This window comes from Salmo salar, chromosome 22, assembly GCF_965601325.2.
Source record: "Salmo salar chromosome 22, fSalSal1, whole genome shotgun sequence".
NCBI classification, from domain to species: domain Eukaryota; kingdom Metazoa; phylum Chordata; class Actinopteri; order Salmoniformes; family Salmonidae; genus Salmo; species Salmo salar.
The window spans coordinates 32,692,374-32,710,323 of record NC_138312.1 but is presented as its reverse complement, the minus strand read 5'-3'; the positions used below and the strand labels follow the sequence as shown (position 1 = coordinate 32,710,323).

The window sequence follows — 17,950 nt, the reverse complement described above, 5'->3', positions numbered from 1 at the left end:
GAAGGTAGCCCTATTTGGTAAAATACCAAGTCCATATCATGGCAAGAACAGCTCAAATAAGCAAAGAGAAATGACAGTCCATCATTACTTTAAGACATGAAGGTCAGTCAATGCATAACATTTCAAGAACTTTTAAAGTTTCTTCAAGTGCAGTCGCAAAAACCATCAAGCGCTATGATGAAACTGGCTCTCATGAGGACCGCCACCGGAAAGGAAGACCCAGTGTAACCTCTGCTGCAGAGGATAAGTTTGTTAGAGAAATTGCAGCCCAAATAAATGCTTCACGGAGTTCAAGTAACAGACACATCTCAACATCAACTGCTCAGAGGACACTACGTGAATCATGCCTTCCTCATTGAATTGCTGCAAAGAAACCACTACTAAAGGACACCAATAATGAAGAAGAGACTTGCTTGGGCCACGAAATACGAGCAATGGACATTAGACCAGTGGAAATCTGTCCTTTGGTCTGATGAGGCCAAATTTGAGATTTTTGGTTCCAACCGCGGTGTCTTTGTGAGACGCAGAGTAGGTGAACGGATGATCTCTGCATGTGTGGTTCCCACCGTGAAGGATAGAGGAGGAGGTGTGATGGTGTGGGGGCGCTTTGTTGGTGACACTATCAATGATTTATTTAGAATTCAAGGCACACTTAACCAACATGGCTACCACAGCATTCTGCAGCGATACACCATCCCATCTAGTTTGCACTTAGTGGGACTATCATTTGTTTTTCAACAGGACAATGACCCAACCTCCACGCTGTGTGAGGGCTATTCTCCAAGAAGGAGAGTGATGGAGTGCTGCATCAGATGGCCTGGTCTCCACAATCACCTGACCTCAACCCAATTGAGATGGTTTGGGATGAGTTGGGCCGCAGAGTGAAGGAAAAGCAGCCAACAAGTGCTCAGCATATGTAGGAACTCCTTCAAGACAGTTGGAAAAGCATTCCAGGTGAAGCTGGTTGAGAGAACGCCAAGAGTGTGAAAAGCTGTCATCAAGGCAAAGGGTGGCTACTTTGAAGAATCTAAAATATAAAACATATTTTGATTTCTTTATAATTTTTATTTAACTAGGCAAGTCAGTTAATCTTAGGGATAGGTGGCAGTATTTTCACGTCTGGATGAAAAACGTGCCCAAATTAAACTGCCTGCTACTAAGGCCCAGAAGCTAGGATCTGCATATTAATAGTAGATTTGGATAGAAAACACTCTGAAGTTGTTAAAACTGTTTGAATGATGTCTGTGAGTATAACAGAACTCATATGGCAGGCAAAAACCTGAGAAAAATCCAACCAGGAAGTGGGAAATCTGAGGCTTGTAGTTTTTCAAGTGATTCCCTATCCAATACACAGTGTCTGTGGGGTCATGTTGCACTTCCTAAGGCTTCCACTAGATGTCAACAGTCTTTAGAACGTTGTTTCAGGCTTTTACTGTGAATAGGGAGAGAATAAGAGCTGTTCCAACCAGGTGTCCCAGGATAAGGCATGAGTTCAGTCACGCGCGCAGCCTTGGGAGCGAGCTGAGTTCATCTTCATTCCTAAAGAGAAAGGAATCGTCCGGTAGGAATTTTATTGAAGATTTATGATAAAAACATCCTAAAGATTGATTCTATACATCATTTGACTTGATTCTACAAACTGTAGTATAACTATTTTGACTTTTCGTCTGGACTTAGCAAGCACGCGCCTGGAATAGTGAACCTACCACGCGAACAAAATGGAGGTATTTGGACATAAAGATGAACTTTATCGAACAAAACTAACATTTATTGTTGAAATGGGATTCTGGGAGTGCATTCTGATGAAGATCATCAAAGGTAAGTGAATATTTATCATGCTATTTCTTGAGTTTTGTTGACTCCAACGTGGCGGGTTTCTGTTTGGCTTGTTCTTGTTGTCTGAGCACTGTACTCAGATTATTGCAAAGTGTGCTTTCGCCGTGAAGCTTTTTTTAAATCTGACACAGCGGTTGCGTTAAGGAGAAGTGTATCTATAATTCTGTGCATAACACTTGTATATTTTGTCAAAGTTTATGATAAATATTTCTGTAAATTGATGTGGCTCTCTGCAAAATCACCGGGGGTTTTGGAGGCAAAACATTACTGAACATTACGCGCCAATGTAAACTGAGATTTTTGGATATAAATATGAACTTTATCGAACAAAACATACATGTATTGTGTAACATGAAGTCCTATGAGTGCCATCTGATGAAGATCATCAAAGGTTAGTGATTCATTTTAGCTGTATTTCTGGTTTTTGTGATGCCTCTCCTTGCTTGGAAAATGGCTGTGTGGTTTTTCTTATTTTGGTGCTGTCCTAACATAATCTAATGTTATGCTTTCCCCATAAAGCCTTTTTGAAATCGGACACAGTGGTTGGATTAAGGAGAATCTTATCTTTAAAATGGTGTATAATACTTGTATGTGTGAGAAATTTGAATTATGAGATTTTTGTTGTTTTGAATTTGGCGCTCTGCTATTTCACTGGCTGTTGTCAAATCGATCCCGCTAACGGGATTCGAGCGGGAAGGGGTCTCTAAGAGGTTTTAAGATCAAATTCTTATTTACCATGACGGCCTACCCCGGATGATGCTGCGCCAATTGTGCGCCGCCCTATGGGACTCACAATCATGGCCGGTTGTGATACAGACGGGAATGGAACCAGGGTCTGTAGTGACGCCTCTAGCACTGAGAAGCAGTGCCTTAGACCGTTGTCTTTATTATTATTCTACAATGTAGAAAATAGTAAAAATAAAGAAAAATCCTTGAATGAGTAGGTGTCCAAACTTTTGACTGGTACTATATATCCATTTGTGACATCTACATACAGAAGGTTACTTTTGTGAATGTCCCTGCAAACAATAATGAGTCGTTAGGACGACCCCGGGATGTCACAAAATGGTCACATGAAGTCATCAGGACGTTGTGTCATGGTCCACTTGAGGTTTTGTCTAGTTCCCAGTTGGTCTCTGTTTTTAGGATGTTATTGGGACAAAACCTCCAGGGGACCATGACACAACATCCCCAGAATGCGCTTAAAACGTCCTCGGGGACATCCACGGGACCAACCAGGAACATAGACAAAACTCCAGGGGACCATGACACAATGTCCTAAAAACGTTCAGGTGACCTTCAGAGGACCATGACAAAATGCCCCAAGAATCTCCTAAAAACATCTCAGGGTCAACCCGGGAAATATAAAATGTTCCCCCAGAGAATGTTCCCTTGGGACCATCATGCAACATCCTAAGGACCAGTAAAATGAAAGCCCTGGGAACTTACAGGGAACTAGTCAAAGGTTCCCCAGAGAACATTCCCTTAGGACCATCACACAATGTCCTAAGGACTAGTCAAATGAAAGTCCTGAGAACGTCCTAAAAAGGTCCTAACATTGTCCTCAGTGACGTCCTGGGAACTGACAGGGAACTAGACAAAGGTCCCCTAGAGAACTTTCATTTGGGATCATCACGCAACACTCATTAAGGTACGTAATGGAAACGTTGCCGAATGTTCTCAGGACGTCCCCTGTTTGCTGGGGTGCTTTTTTTATCTACACAGATTACTAGACAAAATGTAGTAGCTCCTGTTAAGACACAAAGAATAGTTTGTTTTCCTATGCGTAGTGCAGGTGGCTAAGTCCATCTGAATATATAGATGTGTGTGTGCTATGAACCGTCATTGCCTTGTTTCACACAAAATGGCCTTAGAACCTTCACCATTGATATGCTAATGCTGGGTGCTGTAAATTGAGATGCTACACTTCATTTCCAAATTACTTGTGAAACCACTCTTACCCTATAATTGTATTTATATTTTGAGTTGCTTGAAAGTTGATTTGATTTAACTTCAAGAATTGTTCTTGATTTCCCAGGCTCCCATCCCTGCAGGAAATTAGAATTTGTTCTTAACTGACTTACTTGCCTAGTTAACCTGTTGGGGATAGGGGCAGTATTTGCACGGCCGGATAAAAAACGTACCCAATTTAATCTGGTTACTACTCCTGCCCAGTAACTAGAATATGCATATAATTACTGGCTTTGGATAGAAAACAACCTAAAGTTTCTAAAACTGTTTGAATGGTGTCTGTGAGTATAACAGAACTCATATGGCAGGCAAAAACCTGAGAAGATTCTGTACAGGAAGTGCCCTCTCTGACCATTCCTTGAGCTTCTTGACTCTGTTTATTGAAGACTGAGGATCTTTGCTGTAACGTGACACTTCCTACGGCTCCCATAGGCTCTCAGAAGGCGGGAAAAAGCTGAATGATGTAATTCCAGCCCCAGGCTGAAACACATTAGCGCTTTTGGCAAGTGCTCTATCAGAGGACAATGGGCTGAGGCGCGTGCACGAGTCGACCCCATGTTTTTATTTTCTTTCGTCTTTGAACCTAAACACAGATTCCCGGTCGGAATATTATCGCTTTTTACGAGAAAAATTGCATAAAAATTGATTTTAAACAGCGGTTGACATGCTTCGAAGTACGGTAATGGAATATTTAGATTTTTTTTGTCACGAAATGCTTCGTGCGCGTCACCCTTCTTTACCATTCGGATAGTGTCTTGAATGCACGAACAAAACAGAGGATATTTGAACATAACTATGGATTATTTTGAACCAAACAACATTTGTTATTGAAGTAGAAGTCCTGGGAGTGCATTCTGACGAAGACAGCAAAGGTAATAACATTTTTCTTATAGTAAATCTGATTTTGGTGAGTGCTAAACTTGGTGGGTGTCTAAATAGCTAGCCCTGTGATGCTGGGCTATCTACTGAAAATATAGCAAAATGTGCTTTCACCGAAAAGCTATTTTAAAATCGGACATAGCGAGTGCATAGAGGAGTTCTGTATCTATAATTCTTAAAATAATTGTTGTGTTTTTTGTGAACGTTTATTGTGAGTAATTTAGTAAATTCACTGGAAGTATGCTAGTTCTGAACATCACATGCTAATGTAAAAAGCTGGTTTTTGATATAAATATGAACTTGATTGAACAAAACATGCATGTATTGTATAACATAATGTCCTAGGGTTGTCATCTGATGAAGATCATCAAAGGTTAGTGCTGCATTTAGCTGTGGTTTGGGTTTATGTGACATTATATGCTAGGTTGAAAAATGGGTGTCTGATTATTTCTGGCTGGGTACTCTGCTGACATAATCTAATGTTTTGCTTTCGTTGTAACGCCTTTTTGAAATCGGACAGTGTGGTTAGATTAACGAGAGTCTTGTCTTTAAAATGGTGTAAAATAGTCATATGTTTGAGAAATTGAAGTAATAGCATTTCTAAGGTATTTCAATAACGCGCCACGGGATTCAACTGGCTGTTGAGTAGGTGGGATGATTTCGTCCCGCCGACCCTAGAGAGGTTAAATAAAAGTTAAATTAAAAAATGAAAAATATTTCAACGTTTTGGTTCTTGTTTATTTTTAAATTATCAAGGCGAATCCATTTTCTCCCAAAGGGATATTAATATTATTTTAAAATACTATATGCTGTGATCTCTGATCATCTTGATAAAACCACATCTGAAGTTGCTATTGACCAATCCAATCAGATAAAAATACTATTGTATGTTTATTGAAATGTTGAATTCATCTGTGATGTCTTGGACAGTCTCTTTGTTTTGCTCTTACAAAGAAGAATGTAGCATTCCTTTCTAGCTTGCTTGCAGGAAGACATTTGCAGGAAGCACATTTGCATGTCCAAAGCAGAAGACAATGCTACCCGCCAAAGGACCCTCCTGAATTGTTGCTGCTAGGACTATGGACTACTGGTCTGAAGATTGTCTACCGTGACCACAGTGCTGGTCGTCCAGTAGTGAACACTTCTGTCTGATTCAGAATCAGATGTGATCAAGGTAAGGCGGCCCAGCTACCCGAAGTAACTGTTTACACTTTTATTGTCTTCTCAGGAATTTAGCCTTCTCCGTGTTGCTCTCCAAACCCCATTCTGTGATGCAGATATTATTTTGTGATAACATCCTGTAGGTCTGATATTCGATTGGAGCTTAACTTTACATTAATACTATTGATCAACAACTCAGATTTTGAATCCAAAAAACTCAGATGTAATAAAGGGGTCTCAGATTCATTGTCTCTTTGTTCCTGACCTGTGCTGGAGAAATACACTCTTTTTCTCTTTCAGGTTATGACTTCTATCTCTCTCTCTCTCCCTCTCGGATCATGCCTAGAATATTAATGCTAGTATTGTCTTGAGCTTTATGTCTTGAATAATGTTATCATTCATTTTAGAATATTAAATATCTGCCTTTGATATAGACCATTCTCAGACCTTCCTTGACCTTACTATTACTTTAACTCAACTATAGTCTCTTGCATATTGCTAAATTATCTTTATGGAGTCAGATATTCATTTTAAAAGATTTTGTCATATTAATTGCATTTTCTTATTACAGGTCATATATGATGAATATTACCCCACTACATGCTGAGTCAGTGCTGTACCTGTATGGAGACGTCGCTGTAGGAGCCTCCTATCACCCCAGAGATGGCCAGAGGGACGTCGTCATGGATGGCGTAGGAGCCATCAGGGCAGGTGTACTCACTGTCGTCCACCTTGGTGAGGGAGGCACGGACAAACTCCAGGCTCTGTTCCAGGGCGTAAGTGTCCTTAGAGCAGGTGTCCAGGATGTGGGCTCCCAGCCGTATCCCCGGCAGCAGGTGCTCGTCCTTGTTAATCTCGTCCAGGGCTAACAACATGGCCTCCAGTCTCTGAATCCCTCTCTGAGCGTTGATCTTCCCACAGTCCTCAGGCCCCTCGCCCTTCTGGTGCACAGGGAACAGCCCCCCTATGATCAGGTCTCCGTCCACTGTGATCTCTCTCTTGGTGTCCGTGTTGAAACCTGACATGGAGAGACCCAGTGGAGCCTGGGCCAGGAGGTACACACACATACACAGTTGGCAGAGGTGGGAGAGGTGGAGCGGTCGGGGCAGGGGGCACAGCCCCAACCAAGGGGACCTCCCCGGTGACATGTCCCTGGGCCCTGTGTGAGTCAGATCACTGCTGTCTGGTGCTTCTTTTATTTTGGTTTCCTCTATCTCTGAAGCTGGGGAGGGTACAGTACGCTAGCAAGGCACAGAGAAGCGTGGCACGGTGGCACCAGATCTCAAATCGCTAGATTTTTTGTCCTGTCTGAGGCCATCTACTGCATCAATGGCATTGTCTTCAAGGTTCTGGAGATTACAGCCTGCGGATCAAACAGAGGAGGAGTCAGTCAATGCTACAATACAATGAGACCTTTGTCTTACACACACACTTTCTCATTTCCAACAAATATCATCTTTACGAGACAGTAAAATTTGTGTTGTATTATTCCATTGAAATTTGTGTTCATAATAACTGATGTGGAAATAGGGATATTCACTGGATAATGACACATTGAAATAAAAGTGATGAGAGCATTTCTAATAGTTACACATACTGTATACAGTACAGCACTACATAGACTAGTGAAGGGGTACTCAAATTGGAGAAGGTCTGGTCACACAAATGTCCTAGCTGGCAAAGGTTCAGATGGATATTGTCTTTTATCACCTTAGTTACAAACCCGCACCTCGCAACGCATGTAACCCCAAACTGTTCACACCGTCTTGTTGGGGGAAAGAACATTTAGCAGTTTTAAAACCAAGTTCTTGCAATTCTACATATTTTGTCATGGGGTGAGAGAAAATGTTGCAGTTTTAGAGCCGATTTCTACACATTTTGCCCTGTCTTATGTATGTTCATATGATAGCTGAGTGACTCAACAAAATCAATGCCTCCTTGGAGTCGAAGCCCCTGGGCATATAATCTGGCCATGATAACTACAAGATTTAAGATAGTCAGGTAAGTTGGGTTAACCAGCTAACATGGGCTAGTTGACCAACTGGACATTTCTGACAGGTTATACCGTTTTTTTTTTTTATAAGTGTGTGGTCAAATTTCACAACTTTTATTACAAAAGCACATTTAAGCACATTTTCAGCACACAGAAATCACACAGTAACTTTTGCACAAAACCTCATCACTGTTTCATCTAGAAATACGTTTCATATAAAGTAATTGCCTTTCACAATGCAATAGGCTCACAATCATTTTTATATGATTCTCTTCATTTGTTTAAATATATTTGACCATCACTTAATCCAACTGCACTTAAAGGCTAATCACTTAACCGCTTGGTACACCTATAGATTTTAAACTGGTTTGTCTACTATATACAGTGAGGGAAAAAAGTATTTGATCCCCTTCTGATTTTGTACATTTGCCCACTGACAAAGAAATGATCAGTCTATAATTTTAATGGTAGGTTTATTTGAACAGTGAGAGACAGAATAACAACAAAACAATCCAGAAAAACGCATGTCAAAAATGTTATAAATTGATTTGCATTTTAATGAGGGAAATAAGTATTTGACCCCCTCTCAATCAGAAAGATTTCTGGCTCCCAGGTGTCTTTTATACAGGTAACGAGCTGAGATTAGGAGCACACTCTTAAAGGGAGCAATCAATCAATCAGATTCCAAACTCTCCACCATGGCCAAGACCAAAGAGCTCTCTAAGGATGTCAGGGACAAGATTGTAGACCTACACAAGGCTGGAATGGGCTACAAGACCATCGCCAAGCAGCTTGGTGAGAAGGTGACAACAGTTGGTGCGATTATTCGCAAATGGAAGAAACACAAAAGAACTGTCAATCTCCCTCGGCCTGGGGCTCCATGCAAGATCTCACCTCGTGGAGTTGCAATGATCATGAGAACGGTGAGGAATCAGCCCAGAACTACACGGGAGGATCTTGTCAATGATCTCAAGGCAGCTGGGACCATAGTCACCAAGAAAACAATTGGCAACACACTACGCTGTGAAGGACTGAAATCCTGCAGCGTCCGCAAGGTCCCCCTGCTCAAGAAAGCACATATACATGCCCGTCTGAAGTTTGCCAATGAACATCTGAATGATTCAGAGGACAACTGGGTGAAAGTGTTGTGGTCAGATGAGACCAAAATGGAGCTCTTTGGCATCAACTCAACTCGCCGAGTTTGGAGGAGGAGGAATGCTGCCTATGACCCCAAGAACACCATCCCCACCGTCAAACATGGAGGTGGAAACATTGTGCTTTGGGGGTGTTTTTCTGCTAAGGGGACAGGACAACTTCACCGCATCAAAGGGACGATGGACGCCCCGTCAAATATTGGGTGAGAACCTCCTTCCCTCAGCCAGGGCATTGAAAATGGGTCTTGGATGGGTATTCCAGCATGACAATGACCCAAAACACATGGCCAAGGCAACAATGGAGTGGCTCAAGAAGAAGCACATTAAGGTCCTGGAGTGGCCTAGCCAGTCTCCAGACCTTAATCCCATAGAAAATCTGTGGAGGGAGCTGAAGGTTCGAGTTGCCAAACGTCAGCCTCGAAACCTTAATGATTTGGAGAAGATCTGCAAAGAGGAGTGGGACAAAATCCCTCCTGAGATGTGTGCAAACCTGGTGGCCAACTACAAGAAACGTCTGACCTCTGTGATTACCAACAAGGGTTTTGCCACCAAGTACTAAATCCTGTTTTGCAGAGGGGTCAAATACTTATTTCCCTCATTAAAATGCAAATCATTTTATAAGATTTTTGACATGCGTTTTTCTGAATTGTTTTGTTGTTATTCTGTCTCTCACTGTTCAAATAAACCTACCATTAAAATTATAGACTGATCATTTCTTTGTCAGTGGGCAAACGTACAAAATCAGCAGGGGGTCAAATACTTTTCCCCCGGCACTGTATGGATTTTGAGAACTACAGAAATAAAATGTGTGTTTGTAAAGTATAAACATCTAATGTACGATATATGATAACCATGCATAATGACTGCTCGTTATTGCTAATTGATTTCGCATAATGGTAACCACAATTGGTCACCATATAAAAGGGGGTGTGTGAACACTTGCAATTTCTTTCAACATGGAGCAGAATAGACAGCAAGGGAGAAGAAGAAATCAAAGAGCTCGTGGACAAGGGACCCGTCAGAGAGGTTGGCATTAGCTCCATCAAAGATGTCAAAAAGTGGGCATGGGCCCCGTCAAAGAGGTGGACATCAAAGAGAGGGAGGCAGATGGCAGAGAACGGTTGTGTCTAATGATGTCCGGGCCATCGTCATTGACCATGTGGGAAACAGAGGCCTTACCATGGCAGAGGTTGACAGATTAGTTCAACCCAATCTGAAAAGATTAACTGTCAATTCGATCATGAGAACATTTCGCAGGATATGCACTATGCTTTATCATTACATTTACAATAAATGACATTGTAATGCATGTAAATTCACAAAACCTTGTACACTATTCTTACAGTATGATCTAGAGACCGTATACTCTGTTCTACCCTCAGAATTGACAAAAGGAGTGGGCAGTGGTGGAAATGGTAAGGGCTAGGACTGGCGGCTGTCCGAAATGAAGCAGGACATTGAGAACGATGACACCTTTGCCAATGTGGCATCCATCAGCCTACTAACAATCTCCCACCTTTTGAAGATGCACCAGATATGAAATACATTTACCTGGTCCCTTTTGGGAGAAACGACCAGGTGAAACAACTGCGGGCCTAGTATGTTCAGGTACAGCATTATATACTGTATTAGTGTTACTATTTGATTCACAATATCATATTGGAACTATACAGTAAAAATAAAAAACATTTTTTTTTTTTTAGAGGGTGATGGTGCTTGATGCTGTGAACCATCACAAGTATATCTTTGGTGATGAAGCGGGCTTCAACCTGGCCAAAACTCGGTGCCATGGGCGAAACCTCTTCGGGAGACATTCCAAGTGCCTGGATAATGTGGGGGAAACATCTCCATGTGCGCAGCTATCTCTGAAGATGGTGTGACAGGACGTAGGCCATTACTTAGATCCTACAATGCTGCACACCCCATTGTGTTTCTCAATTAAATTTAGTAGGCCTGTCAAGGTGAAGGGGTCACCTATGTCATTATGTGGGTCAATCTCAGGTTCCACTACGCAGAGGTGGTTCAGGCATGGTTTCGGGCCCATCTCTGATTTGTGACCATATACCTGCCCCCATACTCTCCTTTCCTCAATCCTATTGAGGATTTTTCTTCAGTATTTAGGTGGAAGGCGTACGATCACCATCCCCATGAGCGAGCCACCCTCTTTCTGGCCACGGATGAGGCATCTGATGAAATCAATGCAGACCAATGTCAAGCTTGGATTCGCCATGCCAAAAGGTTTTTCTTAAGGTGCATGACCAATGAGGACATTCACTGATGTGGATGAGAATTTATGGCCAAATGCTCAAGACTAAGCGGAGTGACACAGAGGAATCCAAGAGCAGACTCAGATGAGGAAACAGGGATGAATGAGCCAAAATATTTATTGTTACACAGGGAGATATGGAGTGCAAATCTGGGGAAGCTCGGATGAATTGCAGAAAAACCAGATGTGGAGACTAAGGTTGGAGTTAGCTGAGTAGAACAGGGTAAACAGGTCCTGAGGGGAATCCAAGGTAGTGGTGGTGAGTGAAATCCAGAGCAAGGTAGTTGGGTGGTGAGATGTGGAACAGGAGACAGGAGCCAGAGACAGAGCGGTAACAGCAATGAGAGGATAAATGGTGTCAGGCAGGGAAACAGGCACAGCAGAGTAACAGGATCTTGAATTATCATAAATGGCTAGAATCATGAACCGACTGAGCAGAGATTACAATCTGGCAGAGTGGAAGGACTGAGTATTTGTTGAGGTCTTGATTATGGAACGAATTGCAGCTGGTAGGGATCTGCTCTGACTCCAGCACACAGAGAGTGAGACAGAGACAGAGAGTGTACAGGGGTAGCAACTGCAGGTCAAGAAGTGACCGGATGAACACTAGAGGACGTAGCAGGAGCAGATGTGACACAAGACAGGCTTGAAGCAAGTGAATGTGTGCTAAACGTTATGTTTCTTCGTCATTTATTCAATTGTATTCAATTTCTTACATTTGATTACAGACAGTACACCCACAGTATGTTGCAATTATATCCTATTTTTTTTTTTTTTTTGCATGAATAATTGTAGAGGATGTCTTCATTGATCACACCTTTGATTACACACTGGATAGATATTATGAAAATTATAGATTCTGTCAATTTTGTCAGGTAATGTAAGTGTATTGCCCAATGTGAAAACGGTGTTATTTACAGTACTGTAGCATATGACTTTCAACAATTCTAAGGGTGATTTGAAACAGGTATCTTGCATTGTTTGCTATTTGATTGACTGGTAGTGAAAACAACTAAAGTGAAAAGATATCATTATGTTATGTTTGGTGATTAAACCCATGTTGTCATCACATTTCACAATACATTTATATTTTGAATCAATGGTTGTGCCGTGAGAGATGTTTACAATCCAAATGAATGCACAATGAAAGATTTTGAATGAAAGACTGGCTGTGTTACAAGTGTTACCAGTTTGGAGTTTTGTACTAAGACTTGTGAAAACGTACCACTTACTTGTGACAATAGTAACAAGGCGATAAAAAAACTGCAAATAGCTCTCTAAGGTCTGTCAGTGAACAACATGAGGAAAACTGCCCATACACTACCAAATTTCAAAATGACATCTTGTGCCTTATACTATAACTCAACAGAAGTAAGTTAAAAGCCTGATTCATTTCTTTAAAAAAAAATGTATTTATTTAAGTCGGGACCCACTGTCCATATTGACCCCGTTCTGGATCCGGACCGCGGTCCACCTGTTGAGTATGGCTGGACTAGTGCATAGATTCACTATTTATATTCTCTTGTGTCATGTTACAATATTCATAAGGCCCTTTTCCCATTCCACATATGCAGTACTCAATAACATATTCCAAAAAATGACTAGGGGTCTGTCAAGTCATATTACAGTATAATGTGACATAATCATATGTTACATAGCCAGGATGTGATTAGACTTTTACTGTAGCTGTCTGGCTGAACAAAATAGGAAACACCACCAAACATACCGCTGTAGGATGTCACAGAAATCGTTGGTTTTATATATATAGTACTGTATATGGGGCGAGATGTTGATCTTGTTTCTTTGCACAGGTGTAGAACACAGATATAGGGTGTGTGATGTGAGTGAGAACATTGTGTACTGAGGGCGCTGGCTGGATCCTCCAGAGTGCTTTCTCATGTCTGAGTTCCTAAGCAGCTCCCTAGTGACCTACCAAATCACTCCCCCATGGTGAATCGCTTCCTTTGGAATAGTTTGTGTTTGTCTTCCTCCGTGCCTAAGGTGCCATGTGACTGTTCTGGTGTGAAACTCTCGGTCTCTCCCTTTCTACTCTTCCTCTCTCTCTTTCCCCTCTCTACATCTAGTTTCATGTCTAGCCTCATGTCTCTCATTGCAGGGAGATAAGTCTACATGCACGCAGACACATGCACACACAAACTGTATAAAAAGGTATCCATTGGAGAACACTGTAAAAAAACGATTTAGCAAACAAACAAACAAATACAGTGCCGTACACACACTCACAAAGACCTGTTGAAATCTCCCTGTAGCAGTAGCTAAAGACTTATTCTCCCCTGATGGACTGAATCTAAACACTGTTTCATTCTACTCCATAAACTTATTCATACTTTCTGTAGACAATTTTGCATAAATATCATCATCTACGTTGACATTGGAAAACTACTGTAGTGGTGGATTTACAACACCACAATGACATTAGGCGGTAGCGTAGCCTAGTAGTTAGAGTGTTGGGCTAGTAACCGAAAGGTTGCAAGATCAAATCCCCGAGCTGACAAGGTACAAATCTGTTGTTCTGCCCCTGAACAAGGCAGTTAACCCACTGTTCCTAGGCCGTCATTGAAAATAAGAATTTGTTCTTAACTGACTTGCCTAGTTAAATAAAGGTAAAATATATATTTTTTGAAATAAACATTGTGTTTACTCATTCACAGCTTTTTTTCCGTTTATTTCATTTTTGTCCAACTGAAATCAATGAAAACCAGGACTGCATACAAATAAACTTAACCAAGCATTGCACACTTTCACAGCATAAAACAACAAAGTGAAGCCCTCATGTAAACTGGAACGGAATATAATTTGTCATGTCAATATACAGTATATCACTACTAAATAATTACTAACACGTTTCCCCAATTCCACTCAAATGTGAACTGGTTTATCATGTTGAACCATATCCTAATATCCACTGACCCTCACTTCTGGTCAGTAAGGAACCAGAAACAGATTGCATCCCAAATGGCATAGGATCCCTATGGACCCTGGTCAAAAGTAGTCCACTAGATAATAGGGTGGCATTTGGGAGGTAGCCCCTGTAGAGCATCAGGGTCCTGGCTGTGGAGCAGAGTGAGGACCAGGACCCAGTAGAGATGGATGGACAGGTTCAGTACACATCATTGCTTTCTGTATCAGACAGTACACATCCCTCTTTGAAGTCTCGTAGATTGATGCATTGCACTATTTTTGTTCATAAAGCCCTCTTGCATAAACGTCTGCCATGCCTTACTTCAATGTTAACCTATGAGCTACCAGACCCGGTCTATGGGCTAACTCTGGAGATCCCTTCTATCTCCGCTGAGTTAGGTACATCTGCTTTTAGGCTTTTTAACCTTACTTGTGGAATAATCTCCAAAGCTCTCTAAAATTGGAAGAGTTGGTGCCTCTAAGGCTATTCAGACATTTCTATTGATTGTGTTTTGCTTTTCATGTATTGATGTGAATATTGATGTATAGTGTATATAGATGTGTACACAGGGCTCATCTGTAAAAGATACCTTGGTCTCAGCATGACTCCCTGTCAAAATAAATGTTCAAAGGTCTGTGGTTCCTAGTATCATGTCACTCTTCTCCTCTGTCCTCTCCAGGGCTTAATTAGCCACACTACAGAGGAAGGGGAGGGAGGGAGCAGTTTATCGGAGCAGGATATTATGCCAGTATCATCTGCATTAGCCACTGCCGCTAGCTATGTCTGCCAGTCAAACCAGCTCACTGAGAGATCTCCAGCCATAATTAATCATATCGACTAGAGATTATGAAAATTTGTCATAAAAAAGTCAGTTAGGCTTTGTACTGATTTGTTGTGGATTTCTCAATTTTCTCTTGAAGAGTATGTGGAATCTTCAACAAACAAGTGCTTCCCGTTCTTTGTTTTGAGGGTCTGGGAGATAGATATTGGATTGAAGCACTCTTTCATGTTATCCCTCACTATGGTCATCGGCCATCTCATGATGTATACGGCTCTGTATGGCACATGATATTTACTACCTAAATGAAGTACCATTCTCTGAAATGAAAAAGTCTAAAAGCGCAGTGTTTCAATCATTGCTGTAGATCTTCCCTGCTCGCCTGTGTGTGTGTGTGTGTGTGTGTGTGTGTGTGTGTGTGTGTGTGTGTGTGTGTGTGTGTGTGTGTGTGTGTGTGTGATATCTGTGAATGCATTCATATGTGTGTGTGTGTGTGTGTGTGTGTGTGTGTGTGTGTGTGTGTGTGTGTGTGTGTACTTCTGCATGCATTCCTATGGTTGGTGTGTTTGTGTGCATGCGTGTGCATGTCTACTAAGAGATAAAGGTGCTCATCTCACCAACACACATTCTCCCACTCATTAGGGCCCCTCTCTCTACCCTTTGTTGCTATGGAAACTTGTCAGGAGACATGAAGGGTGGGGTGGAGATGGAAGATGGGCGAGGAGAGGACAAGTGGGTCAATCTGACCATGGAGTAAGGTCTTGTGGGAGCACTGGGAAGGAAGCCTGCTGTAAACTGGCTCCATCTTCTAACTGCAAAGGGTTCTGAAGTTTATAATTTCCACTTTGAAATTTCAGACTTGATTTTCCCTTACGAAAGATGTATCAACCACTACAAAAATGTCCATTAATTATAATCCACGTAATAATTCTGATTTCTTGTTTTTGCAGGATTATTTTCCTCATCTAACAAACTGGACAACACCCTGTCGTTCTCCACCAACATCAAGGCGATGACCCGATCCTGTAGGTTCATGCTCTACAACATTCGCAGAGTACGACCCTGCCTCACACAGGAAGCGGCGCAGGTCCTAATCCAGGCACTTGTCATCTCCCGTCTGGATTATTGCAACTCGCTGTTGGCTGGGCTCCCTGCCTGTGCCATTAAACCCCTACAACTCATCCAGAACGCCGCAGCCCGTCTGGTGTTCAACCTTCCCAAGTTCTCTCACGTCACCCCGCTCCTCCGCTCTCTCCACTGGCTTCCAGTCGAAGCTCGCATCCGCTACAAGACCATGGTGCTTGCCTACGGAGCTGTGAGGGGAACGGCACCTCCGTACCTTCAGGCTCTGATCAGGCCCTACACCCAAACAAGGGCACTCCGTTCATCCACCTCTGGCCTGCTCGCCTCCCTACCTCTGAGGAAGCACAGTTCCCGCTCAGCCCAGTCAAAACTGTTCGCTGCTCTGGCACCCCAATGGTGGAACAAGCTCCCTCACGACGCCAGGACAGCGGAGTCAATCACCACCTTCCGGAGACACCTGAAACCCCACCTCTTCAAGGAATACCTGGGATAGGATAAAGTAATCCTTCTAACCCCCCCCTTAAAAGATTTAGATGCACTATTGTAAAGTGGTTGTTCCACTGGATATTATAGGTGAATGCACCAATTTGTAAGTCGCTCTGGATAAGAGCGTCTGCTAAATGACTAAAATGTAATGTAAAATGGATCAAATTAAGATCCTACATCTGTAGGGCTCTATTTCACAAGGTATTGCCATTTGCCAGGTACTCTAATCTATATATAATTCACAGATAAATCACCATTATATATTCAATTCACAAAAACACCCTAACCCTCAATGTTCTTTCTGCACTGCAGATACTTTAGAGGCAAATGCCTGTTTGTTTTTGTGGATGTATGAAGCTAGAAGGGAAACATTGCATTGACTCTTACTGCACCCCTCTGCTGCAGTGTTTTGTGGGCTGACAGGTCTTTTTTCTCCAACGCCAAATGAGAGTGGGGATGTCACGCCTTTGCCTTAGCCCCGGAGAGTCAGCTAAACAAAAATGTACCGTACCTCTCTGCACAACCACTGCCTGACAATATACAGTAGCAACAGGAGACAACAATTCCCCAAACATAATCACCCAGTGTTTTTCCAGGAGGGTGTTAAGTACAGTGAGACAGAGAATGGAGAATTACCAATTGTAGCCCTAAATGAAAAAATGTCGAAACGACAGTGTACACAAATTCTCATAATTAATGTCAACTTCTGGTGTGAGATATGGGAATGACACTTAGCCAGCATGTTAAAACCCTAAAGTACACACCCGTAAGAGAGGAGGGGGACAAAAGTGTTCCTAAACTGTCTCTCTTCTCATCCAATTCATCTCCCAGAAGAGGCCGCTATCTCCCAAGCAGGACACAGTGGAACACACTCACTCTCTCCCTCTCTCTCTCTCTCCCGAGTGGCGCAGCGGTCTAAGGCACTGCATCTCAGTGCTGGAGGCATCTCTACAGACCCTGGTTTGATTCCAGGCTGTATCACAACCGGCTGTGATTGGGAGTCCCATAGGGCGGCGCACAATTGGCCCAGCGTCGTCCGGGTTAGGGTTTGGCTGGGGTATGCCGTCATTGTAAAATAGTATTTGTTCTCAACTAACTTGCCTTGTTAAATAAAGGTTAAATAAAAGAAAAAAGAAAAGTCAGCTTGCTTCTTCTCATCCTTCTTTCTCTTTCTGACACTCCTGTTCTTTCACATATCCCCTGCTTAGAAGAGGACTTCTAAAGCACATCTGTACAGTCCTGATATTTCCCACTTAAACTGATATATTTTCTTCCCAAAGTTCCCTCTTCAAAAATCCATACAGAACATCCCGATACAGTGTATATTTGAGGAGGGCATTTGAACAATATTGTTAAATAAATGTTTTATACTTAATATTCTAAGCCAAAATATGAAACTACTCATAAATGTAAAAAGGAC

General features: G+C 42.1%; 1 protein-coding gene across 1 annotated transcript in view; it reads right to left on the bottom strand.

Annotated features, from left to right (window-relative positions):
- The window catches only part of LOC106583186 (metabotropic glutamate receptor 2), a 96,996-nt gene that overhangs the window by 63,426 nt on the left and 15,620 nt on the right, over positions 1 to 17,950 (bottom strand). Inside the window, exon 2 of the mRNA XM_014167087.3 lies at positions 6,468 to 7,210. Coding sequence (XP_014022562.2) covers positions 6,468 to 6,995 — 528 coding nt within the window. The 5' untranslated portion in view covers positions 6,996 to 7,210. The remainder of the gene's footprint in view (positions 1 to 6,467; positions 7,211 to 17,950) is intronic.